General features: G+C 37.4%; 1 protein-coding gene across 1 annotated transcript in view; it reads left to right on the top strand.

Moving 5' to 3' along the window:
- Positions 1-12,038, top strand: part of Rundc3b (RUN domain containing 3B) — a 153,935-nt gene that overhangs the window by 119,511 nt on the left and 22,386 nt on the right. The window contains exon 11 of the mRNA XM_013515918.1: positions 7,711-7,857. Within this exon, the coding sequence (XP_013371372.1) occupies positions 7,711-7,857 (147 nt within the window). The remainder of the gene's footprint in view (positions 1-7,710; positions 7,858-12,038) is intronic.

A 12,038-nucleotide genomic window follows, 5' to 3' on the forward strand; every position in this document is an offset into this window, starting at 1 on the left:
CTTTGCCGCTGAGCTAAATCCCCAGCCCCTTCATGAGGCTATTTGGAGTTAACTTGAAATATAATTCCTGCAGGATATTATTAACTTTCAGAATAAGATGCTGATGTCCTACTTCTTTTTAATTATTACAAATGAGATTAATATTTTGTTGTTCTTGTCTTTTTCTCTTTTAGAGGATAATTATGTATTTATTACGTTTATTATACTGAATTTATGATTTTACATTTATTGTATTTATTATATTGCCTACAATGTGAATTAGCTCATACAAAATTCATAAATAAAGAGATGATGTCAGCGTAGCAAAGAGGTCACCTTAATTCATAGATGATTTTTCCAGGAGTTGAGTATGCCGACACCAGATGAACGCAAGCTACGCTGATGCCATGTAATGCTGCCAACCACTCATAGATGGCGCTCTCCTACCGCACACGATGCTCACTTGCGGTGCGCTCCATTGGTTCAGTTTAAGTCTTGGGGGCATCTGTAGCAGTCATTCATCCCCTTTTTGTTCATTTTGCCCTTGCCTTCATGGCAGGTCTCACTCCAGCATCCTAAACCCTTCTCTACTGTCAAAGGTTCTTGTCGTGGTTTAAGTCTAGATTTATCGTAATACGTCTTTATGGGATAATTTGACAGATATTTTCAGTTGGGTTTGTAGTTTGATTAGGATTGTTTCTGGTTTTCCTTGTGTCCCAGTTAGAACACTGCATTAATGTTGATTCATGAGCCCCTAACTCAGTCTTCCCATAAGGCCAGTTATTTTAATTGTTTTTGTTTGTTCCTGCATTGTAACAGAAATGTCTACACCCACTGTGCTTTAAGTATTTTCATTTCTTTTTCTTTTCGGTGCTCGTATTGTCCCATTTTTTACTAAGTGAACCCCTTTCATATTGATTCCTGTGTTGGGACATTATCCCTTTGCCAAGGTATCCCAAGTTTATCTTGTGATTTTCCTGCCTCACGCTTGACATTAGGCAGTCTTGTAAGGAGCCAGGGTTTATCTTACATTCTAAAATGGGGGCAAATAATGAGCTGTTTGCTTTTTTTATTGTTAAAGTTCTAAATAATGTCTCTTCCGTCAAGTTAAATTCTAAAATGCAGCCAGGGTTGAAAACCACTGCTAAAAAAAGAAAAGAAAACCCCTGCTGCTTTTAGAGTCATGATTAGAGATGAGTTTAACTTTTGGGGCGAGAATATTTAATAAGTAAATACATAAATAACTAATAATTTTTGGATACCTGGATCCTTTGGGGATATTCTTTGAAATGTTTATTTGAAGAGAAATACTTGCAAATCTATGTAAAATAAATCTTTATTTTATAACCATGTCTAAATCTAAAAAAGAATACCTAGACACACAACTGAAGAATGCTTTCACATAAACATTTAAAAAAGATAGTCACAAACCATTTTTGGATTAAAAAATTAAAAACTTTGAATATAAAATATAAAACTTTAACTGAAGTAAAATTTTATTATTTCTCTTGGTATTAAACTTCTTTAATATTGTTTCATTTATTTGATAAATATTTATTGAGAGTATATGATGTGTAGGGCCCGTTCCATGTGCTGGTAACTCCACAGTGATGAAATATTTACCCCTGCCCTCAGTCTGAGCAGAGAGCAACAATAAACAGATGACCTCTGTGAGGTGGTCCTGTTCCTTCGTCAGAGTAGTCAAAAGAAGCAGGAAGGACTGTAGATACTCTCATACCTGAGAGTGTTTGGGGGCTTAAACCTTCATCTTTAGTGATTTTCCCTACTTTGACCTTCAGTCTCTGCTTAGCCATTCTTCCCATGAGCATAAAATTCTGCATTATTGTAGTTATATTTGACCCTTTATTTTCTCGAAGTTTGTAGCCTAAGATTTATTCAGTGTGCCATGTGCTTAAGAATTAGAGCACATCAGAAGAGCGATGAGTGCAAAGTAAGAGAGGTTTGTCATAACACTGTCTTAGTTCATTTTCTGCCTGTAGTATCCGAAATGGGGTAATTTATAAGGAACAGACATTTGTTGGGCTCACAGTTCTGGAGGCCAGGAAGTCGGAAAGGTTGGTGCCAGCAGGCATGTGGCAGGAGCCTGCATCCCGTGCCATCCTGTAGTGGAAGGCAGAATGGCAAAAGAGGAAGAACAAACACGAGGTCTAAGTGGGACCTCAAGCCCTTTTACTACTCCATGCAGGTGGAACCGCCATGGCCTGAACACGTCCCATGAGGTACCACCTCCCACCGCAGGCAAGTGTCAGTACGTGCTTTTCGAAGGACACATTCAAACCACACCAAGTGTTGGTGCTAGGAGTTTTACCAGACTCTCTCAATACGTACTTATGACCCATGTCCTTCCAATGTATTGCTTTATTAAAGTTAAAAATTACTTCATGTCATGGAACTTTGGGATTATATATGAATGCTTGGAACCACAGATGTTAAGTTCCTTGGTACCAAAGATCGTAGGCCTCATAATATGTGTCCAGCAGCTGAAAGTATGAGTACATCGATAGGTCTGATCCCCCTCTGCCCCCTACCAGCCGCCCACGTTCCTGCACTCTGTGAGTGATCAGTGTGTTCCTATATCCTGCAGCCTGCACCTGAGCCCAGGAACAGTGGCTACTCTGGTAGGGCAACACACCCCCCTGATAGGTCACAGTGCCTATTGTATAGCCACGTACTCACCCGTTCTCACTGCCCCAGTCTCAGGTGCCCTCCTTTGGCGTCACCCCACCTAAGCCCATCCCACTAACCCTCCTTCCCTTTTCATAAAAAGACCGAGACGCTCCTTTAGAGTTACTGCAGGAGGTCCCACCCAGAACCCCAAATCTGGCCTGGCACTGCTTTCTTTACTGGACCATCACCACTTACCTAACATACATCCTAAGCATCAGCATGCTGATGAGGTATGAAAGAAGCAAAGTGAGGGAGCTAAGAGAACTCTCCAGTCTGGGGCCACAAATAAAGAAACAAATGAACAAAAGAACAGCTTTGAAGGGTAAACATTCCTATCCGTGAGAGAGTTTATTTAAACACAGACCTGAGCTTAATTTCTGGAAGGAAAGAAAGAGAGCAAACTATGGAAATCTTTTTTCGCTTTCATTTTAAATAGTGAATGAGTATAATGATCTGGACTCATTGTTGAAGCTAGAGTGCTCTGTATTTATAGGGAAACAAAGACTTTGACAACAGAGTAGAGGGACTCATTGAGACAATGACATTTAAGGACTAAGTGGAAGAAAAAGAGACCAAAAAAAAATAGCTATAGGGATGCGTAGGTTTGTCATTCCAGGAAAGAAAATGGGATTGTGTTTTGTTTATGTTCATTTGCTGAGGAGATATGAAACATAGTTGCTGAGGCCCTGCTGTCCTAGAGTCTCCTTTCAGTGATCTGAGATGAGGCCTGGTCCATACTTTTAAATGCTTCCCTAGTTATTCTGGTAGGGGAGCAAACTATTAGACTGCAAGTTTGTTGTGATATCTAAAAGAGAAAAAAAACGAGAAATGAGTTTCTTCCTAAGAAGATACAAACAATTCACGGTGAAAAAATGTTTAGTGTCTGTAGTCGATCCAGAGTTTTATTGTCATACGGTGTTTCACTGTGGTGTCCTGAGTCAGAATAAGCTAACGATAATCATAAGAAGCAGTCTAAACCTAGGTAGAAGCAAAGTTTCTGGTGGCAAGTTATATATTTACATATAGTTATAAATTATTTGTAGAAAGAATTAAGGAATTTTCAGAGTTTAGCTAGGTTCTACACAATAAATTCTATTCGTTGGCTATTTTTGTCATACCAAAAAGGGCTTGCTTAGGATACTAACAGCTCTTTGACCCTAAATGAAAACTCTTCGTCCAATTTTCTTTCAAACTATTTTTTTGGAAAACTGGATTGTATCTTTCATTAGAGAGGCTTTGAGTTGGTAAAGCCCCACTATTTTGAATTCCATGTAGCCATCAAAGACTTGTGCAGGTCAGGCAATTGAAGGTATATTTGAAGAACTCATAAAGTAGTGCACAAATAGTTGATACATTAATACCACTGCACACTTCAATATAATTACATATATAATTCAGATTTTACTTTCAAATAATATATTGTTATGTGCTGAATAAAAGACATTTATACAAAAGCAAGAAAGGGATTTCTTAAGGATGTATAGACCAATTGTTGGAAATAGTGGAGTAAAAGAGGGCAATTTAAATTATACTTTGTTTATTTCCTCTTGTATAAGGATGTCTTACCATGAAAAAAATGTGACAGTCCAAATTTTGGATTACTATGTCTTTGTATTTTTAACAGTATTGCCCTCTAATACATTTACTTGATGAATATTTTTTCAGGTGTGAAAAGTGCTATCTATGAGACATTTTATGGATTTAAATTTGTAGGTTAAAACTTACAATAGATGGTGAAAAAATAATAAACCACTGCAGGAGCTTTGTATGTTTTAACTTAAACCTTATAAAAATTCTACAAGGTAGGTACAGTTGTCATCCCCACTTTGTAGATGTAGATTGTAAGATTTAGAACACGGAGTCATGTAGATCTACAGTAGAATTATCACTAACCCATGCAGTCTGACTCTGTAGCTCTTGATCTTCACCTTGTGCTATCAAATGGTGTGTGGAAAAACAACAGCAAGTGCTCTGCTGCTGAGCTCTACCCTCTCAGCCCCAAACCACAAATGTTTTCAAAAGGCTCCCAAAGTTATGCTAACCATTCTACAGTGAAGACATGCAACAAAGCCAGTATCTCCAAGCTGCTTACAATGAAAGCAGAACTAGAAGACAGACCAAATTACTGGGTAATTGATTATTAAAGTATGAGACTTACTACAAAGCAATGCAAGTTATATCATGAGACAGAGTAGTCTGAAGATCTTCATGAAAGAGGTATAAAGTGAATGGACATTGGGAGATGGATGTAAGTTTGAGCTTTTGAAATATTTGGGGTGTAGTTATAGCTTAGGAAGCAAAGGCAAAGATGTCAGGTTTTGAATATTTTTTCCTAATAGTGCAATTTGCTATTTTAGTAACCTTGTTTTAGCATTAAAAGTGTTAGAACTGGCCTCCTAATTGGCTTGACTGAGTTACAAGGACTGGAGTAGCTGGTCTGAGGCTGGAGACGTAGTTCACTCAGCATGCATGAGGCCTTGGGTTGATCCCAAGCATCATTTTAAAAAAGAGCGTCTGGAAAGAGGTGTGGGCTGGGCTCCTCTGGGGAACTGGCACAGGGCCGGCAGGAAGGACCCTACTGATACCCTCTGGTCAGGGCAGCACTGCTGTAGTGAGTAAACGGCTTGTCTGTATGCTCTAAATACAAATCCAAAGCCCAGGGATGCGTTTTCCCCTAACTTGGTGCATTAGCCTTGTTCTCGAACAGGGCCTGCTGGAGGGTTCTCCAGGAGCCTTTCTCTTCAGTGGCAGGGCGATGGCCACAATTTGCTGCCTCTGCGTTTCTCACAAAGATGAAAAATAGATCCTTCCTGGAGAAAAACCACACCTACTCCTTACACTGAAAATCTCTTATATTCTTTTTCAGAGGGCCAGGCAGCTGTCTGTAGAAAACTGTATCATTAGGATTTCTAAGATAAAGGTCTAAAGACAGCATCTTAATTGGTCATTAGGAAAAAAATTCTCCGCAGACAACTGTTATGTAAAAGCTTTCATGAAATTTCAGTATATTTTTTCATTTTGTGAGGTATAAAAGTTTTCAGACAGATTATAAATTAGAAATTGCTCAATTACTTATTAACTGATTTCTCCCAGTGTCATTTTTGACATTGAAGTTATTGAAAACTCCCATCAAAAGAGGGAGTGCGTAAAACAGAAAAATAACTAAAAGTACCAAAAATAATGGTAGTTTTTCTAATTAACCAATAATCTTTGTTTCTGCTTTATATGATTTTTCCATAAATATTTAAGTATTTGGAAAGATTTACTGTTTTCATTGTAAATCACTGAACTGTCTTACAATTATTTTTTAAATCTTCACTTTTCCCACTGAAATGGAATTGTGGGAACTAGCCAAAAACAGTATTTTAAGGGAATGCATTGTCACTGACTTGCCTGCTTCACTTTCCATATTCCATTCTGAGAGAGAACATAGTGTTTTCTCCAGATAGTGTTCCTATTTAAAGATAGTGGGACAAATATTTTTTAAAATTAGCTTCATTGGTACATTTTAGATATACAGATGGATCACATTCATCATAGGGGATTTGTACCTGTACGTGATAGCACTGGATTATTTTTTCCCCAACCCCCTCCCCTCCCTTCAACCCCTCTTCCCCTCCTTATTTACAAAAGCTTTGTTTCTATTTTTTCCCTTGTTGTTTTTTTCTTGTCCTTTCCTTCCTTTTTCTCTCCCCCATCCTTTGTTCCCCTTCCTATTTGAACATTCTTTTCCCATTTCCTAATATCTGTGATACATTTTGGTCCTTGGGACAAATGTTTTTTAACATACATCGATGCCATGTCCAATCTGAAATACTCACCAGCAGCCTGTTAGAGATGAAATGTGGGACCCTTAGGATCATCGTTAATAGAAGAGTGTGCAGGCTGGCTTTCTTTTGGAAAGGATTATCCTGCCAGCACCTCATACTTTATTTTTGTTTTTTGTTTTTTTTTTTTTTTGGTTTTTCTCTGGTACCGGGAACCGAACTCACGACTTCGCGCTTGCCAGGCAGGCGCTTTTGCCGCTGAGCTAAATCCCCAGCCCCACCTCATACTTTATTTAGGATGTTTGAGAAGTAGCATGAGGACTTCTGTTTTGTTTTCATTCTTATCTATAACAACTTCTCACAAAAAATGTAAACTATTACATACAAAATAAAACATTTTTAAAAAGAATTTTTTAAAATTTTCTTTAACCATCAAATCAAACATTGAGTTAATTTCCTGACAATGATCAGATGGCAAAATAATCCTTTTACAAGTTGTTATTAACAAAATTTTATAAACGCTAAAGCTATGAATTGTTAGAATGGCCCCATTCTCTAGTTGAAATATTTCCAGTGGATCAGTGCATTGTCATTGATTTAATCATCTTCATAATGACTTGCTAGTGATCACTTCTATCAAAAAGAGCTATAGGGATCCCATGGATTTCTAAATATTCTTCTGCATTTCTTATTCTTTTTTGAGACAAGGTCTCACTTCGTAGTTCAGGCTGGCCTCAAACTCACAGCAGTCCTCCTGCCTCAGCCTCCCAAGTACTGGGATTACAGGCATGTGCCATCACCATGCCCAGCATTCTTTTTAAACATTTTTGAATTGCTTTTTTAAAAGTTTCATTACTTTTATAGGTTGTTTCTAAATTTTGAAGCTAAAAAAACCACACACATGGAATCTTTACTTTCTCTTCTATTTTAACTGCCATTTGATAGCCTGTATTTTCCAGGTATCACCATTTTTTTTTTAGTTAAAATGTAAAAATACTGCTTGGACTGTGTAGTCTTTAGAATTACTCTCTGTGGAACCATTGGGAAGGTTGAACATTAACAGTAGAAATCTGTTGTCGACAGTAGAGAAAAATGAAAGGCACAGATTGCATGAGAAAAGAGTGGTAGTCCCAGCCAGCTTTGCTGCAGTTTGTTCACAGCCTGCTGACATGCCGTTTTTACAGTGTTACTGGGGGGGGCCTAAACTGATGCCATTAGGTTCCTTGCCATTGTAGAACAGTGAAGACAAAAGCACTCACCATCTTAATATCCACAGGACTGTGTTAAAGAATAATGATTTAAGATCAAGACAAGAGTTAACTGCCCACCTCACCAACCAGTGGCCTTCCCCAGGAGCTCTGGATGCCAGTGCTGTTGCCTTGGATACGTTGCTTTACCGAAAACACAATAAACAGTGGTATGAGTAAGTGTGATACTTTTCTTTCCGACTAATTACAAATTCACTTGTCCCAAAACAAGTGGCAGTCCACAGTGTTGTCTCAGTTACTCTTCTGGCTTTATCAGACAAAGGTAGATTTAGGACTACTTTGGTAAGGTTACATTAAAACAAAATATGTTAACATTTTTGAAGCCAAGGCACTCTGGGGAAGTAAAATATCTGAGAGATTCTTACGCAGTATTACCGTACCAGCCAGTCTTTCCATGATCTATAGGAGCTTGTATCTAATGAGCTGCTTACTTTTCAACTCTAGCTTTGGTGTTATATTTGCCTAGAATCAGTTTTCTTCATTGTCAGGAAAACATTAAATGCCAACTCATGAAAGGATGAAAGGTACACACTTGTTCTTTGTGATGTAAAAGAGTTCTGTTCACTCTCAATAAAGCTAATTTTTAGAGAGTATGGTATATATATAATCACTCCGCCTATGTGTGTAGACCCTTTTGCTGTTTCTTTGTCTGATGTTCAGGAATATTCATTAGTTATAGTGCCTCAATGTTGAGTGAGCTGCAAAATCTTCTCTTAGGTATTTTGATATTAACAGATCGACTTTGCACCTTCTTTTGACTTCTGCATCATGATTTGTTTTCGCTATATTTTTCTGTCTTCAGCTAATGTTTTTCATGGTGCCCTTTCCTCCTGTCCTCTTCTGTTTGGTTCCCTGTCCGTCTCCCTTTTGTCTCTTTCCCTCCCTTTGTGGCTTCTTTCTGGCCTTTTTCCTCTCTTCCTCGTCCGCCCTCTTTTTCTTCTCTTCTATAAGAGCCCTTGTTTTTAGATTTCGCTTGCACCTGTGCTTTTAGGGTGCCTTTCACAGGTAGCCAGTACCCATTTATCTAAGGGATGCTTCGGGCAGTGCTTTCGCTGTTTATCAGAAGTAGAATTCAAAGTAAGTTTGGCCTTTTATTGCTGACAGTTGATAGGGACTTTAGTGCTTTTACTTGTTTCGTTGATTATTAGAAGTAAGCAAATCATTTGTGGAATAAATCAGTGGTACGCTTCAAGTGCTGACTCATGTTTCTTCATGTAATTCAAAGTGTTGACTTTGGATGGGATCTAGTTCTTTATATACGCTTAGGAAGTTTTTGAATATTAGAATATGTTTCACTGTACTTTTGTGTCATGGTAATAGAGAATATTTTTATTTCTAAATTATGATTGAAAAATAGACTTTATAGTAATACTTGATGTACTTTACAGTGGTATCTTGGTTTGTGAACGCTTTTGTTTGCAAATAATTTGGTTCATAAGCAGAAGCATTTGGCAAAATGTTTTTGTTTGAAATTCTGCATAGGGTGACAACACAACCACAGCCATCTTTCTCAAACAAACGTGAACTTGGTCATCTTTTCCAAACTCATAGAACAAATGAAGTTTGTAAACCAAGGCATCACTCTCCATGTAAAAAACATGAGATGCTCATGCTTTAACTACGAAAACATTGTAACAACATTAAATCTTGGTAAGGTAAAGCACTGTGCCTTTTCAATTGCAGTATCCACATTGTCATCTGAGGTAGCCACAAGACGTGAACCCTTGCCTGCCTACAAAATTACCTATCAAGGAGCCAGAAAAGAGCCTAAAGTGGAAAATTTCTTTCTGGTTTGCCCCTCCGTGTGTGCAATAATGACTGATTTTTATGAAGTTGTGTAACAGCAGCAGTAGTAGTTGCAATCTCAGAAACCAAGCAGGGAAACTACTTGTTCTGTTGAGCATACATCCAGATTTTATGCTTGATTGAGTGACTCCCTTAGCTTAAAAAGGGATATGTCTTCCTGTCTTAGCATTCCTCTTTAATGTGACTGTCAGAAAAGGTTCAGAGAATTCTGCCCAGCAGTAGAAGCAACAAGCTTTTCTAGACAGACAGGGAAGCAAGGTAGAGGAATCATCTGAGCACTGCAGCTAAAGCATCAGCCGTATTTGGGCAGAGTGGAGAAGCATTTATCTTACTTAGGCATGTTGTGATCAGTTGGCCGCCTGTAACTGGCTGAAGGTTGGCTCCTTGCTACAAAAAATACGTTCCTAAACCAGGTTTCAATTTGTTCATGTACTGTTGTTACAGTGTGTTCTAGGAACTCAGAAAAGTGATACAGCTCTATATTAGTGGCCTCCTGCTTGTTTGAATGTACTCTGCTGTTTAATGGATTTATTGGTCTTTATATTTCCAAAATAGAGCTATTGGGTAATTTGGTTATATTATTGTTTGCTCAAGGAAGGATGCCTCTCAAAACAGAAGATCTGAAATCTATTTCCACTGCTATGCTGTTTATAAAATTTTAAAATATGATTTTTGATTTATTTCTTGATTGGGTAAGTCTGGCAATATTACCCATGCTGAACTTTATATCTTTTCCTTTACTTCAAATATAATAATATTCTCTTTAAAGATTAATAGAAATTATAGGCTTACAGTAAAAATTCAACAATGAGTATATAAGGTATGACCAAAATATACTGTGAATGTTTAAATTTTTTAAAAAAATTTTATAGTAAAAGGCACATTGCTATTAATTTCCCTGAAAATATTTCCCCTAGTTGTGTACACACTTAGCCTCATTTTTTGCTACTTTCTGAAGGTGTTCTGGAGGTCCTCATTCATGAGTGTGTTTACAAGCTTTGATTTTTAAAAAAAACAGTGAATGCTGCTGCTGAGCAACGTTGAAAAAAAGGCAGGCTCCTGAAAACATTATCTTATGTCCTCATCCGGATGCCTTATTCCTCTGTTCTGGCCCCATGCAAAGCCTGGCTCTCCCCCAAAGTCAAACTGACAGAAAGGTAAACATTTTCTATTTTTCAAGACTTCAAGGGGTGGGGATATAGCTCAGCAGCACAAGTGCCTGCCTGGCAAGCACAAGGTCCTGAGTTCAATTCCCGGTACATTAAAAAAAGACTTCTGGGCAGCCACAATAGTGCCAACTAAACACACAAGAAAGGACTTCCAGAACTGCTTCAGGAAGTGACAGGAATGATGGGTGTATTCAAAGTGAGGGGAGTATTTTGAAGGGGATTCATGGTAATGTGTCTTTTACTGTAATAATTTTTTAAACATTTACCGTATGTTTCAGTTAGACCATGTATAAAGCATATTTTCTTTACATAGCATAGAACAATTGCTTTTTGTTTCAAATAAGTTGTGTTCTAGTATCTTTTTTTGTATATAAAGTATAGGTAATACGAGCTCCTTAGATAATTTCATTAGATTATCTGTTAGGTAGTTAGATATCTTATTAGATTATTGCCTAACTTACCCATTCTTATCCCAAAAGATCAGATTCATTGTCCTACTTGTATTTTTTCGTTAAACTTCTTTAGACTTTTAAATTTGTTACTGGCTTTCAGTTTGGCTATGACTACCTGGGATATAGCTCAGAGGCACAGCGCCTGCCTGGCAGGCACAGTCCTAAGTTTGATTCCCAGTTCAAAAAAAAAGAAAAAGTTTGACTGTGAGTTAGGTTGTAAATTATGAGATTCATGAGCTTTTCTCTACCCTTTATGGCCTATTGCTTAGGCTTTTAGTTTGTATTCAGGACTTTTCTTTCAGATATATTAGGAGCTCTCCTTCCCCTGTGTCCTTCAATCACTTTTAGAGTAGGAGTTTCTAAAGCACTGAGGCTGCAAAAAATATTTTCGTTCGTAAATTGGGCATTGACGTAACTCACATGTATCGTTCCCTATCAGACTTTCCTTGCGTCCTTCTCTCACTTTAATAGATAAAGTAAATACAGATATTCTGCTACCACAAATGACTATTTTCTTCCTTAAATGCGTTTCTATGAAGAAAAACAAGAATAAAAATAACATTATCTCCATTTACGTGCATGTGCCACTATCTATACAGTGTGCATGTATTTGTTTTCACTTTCTCACATGGATAATATTCATATCCTTCTGTGTATCACACTCTGTTGCCTTGCACAATAACTACCAGATAATGTAAATTATTATTGACCCCAATGAATGACAAAGATTAGCCGTATTATTTCTGATCCTTAATGTAAAATATAAAATTATAAAAAATTAACCAATAAGTGGCTTCAGGCCTTTTGCGTAATTTTCTTTTAATTTGCCTTTCTTTGGTACTCAGTTTCATATATGTCAGTGTTTGTTTTTAAGTGATTTTAAAATATTTAAATAGATATTGACTACAC

Source organism: Chinchilla lanigera, unplaced genomic scaffold (assembly GCF_000276665.1).
Source record: "Chinchilla lanigera isolate Chin_1 unplaced genomic scaffold, ChiLan1.0 scaffold00031, whole genome shotgun sequence".
Taxonomy (NCBI): Eukaryota; Metazoa; Chordata; class Mammalia; order Rodentia; family Chinchillidae; genus Chinchilla; species Chinchilla lanigera.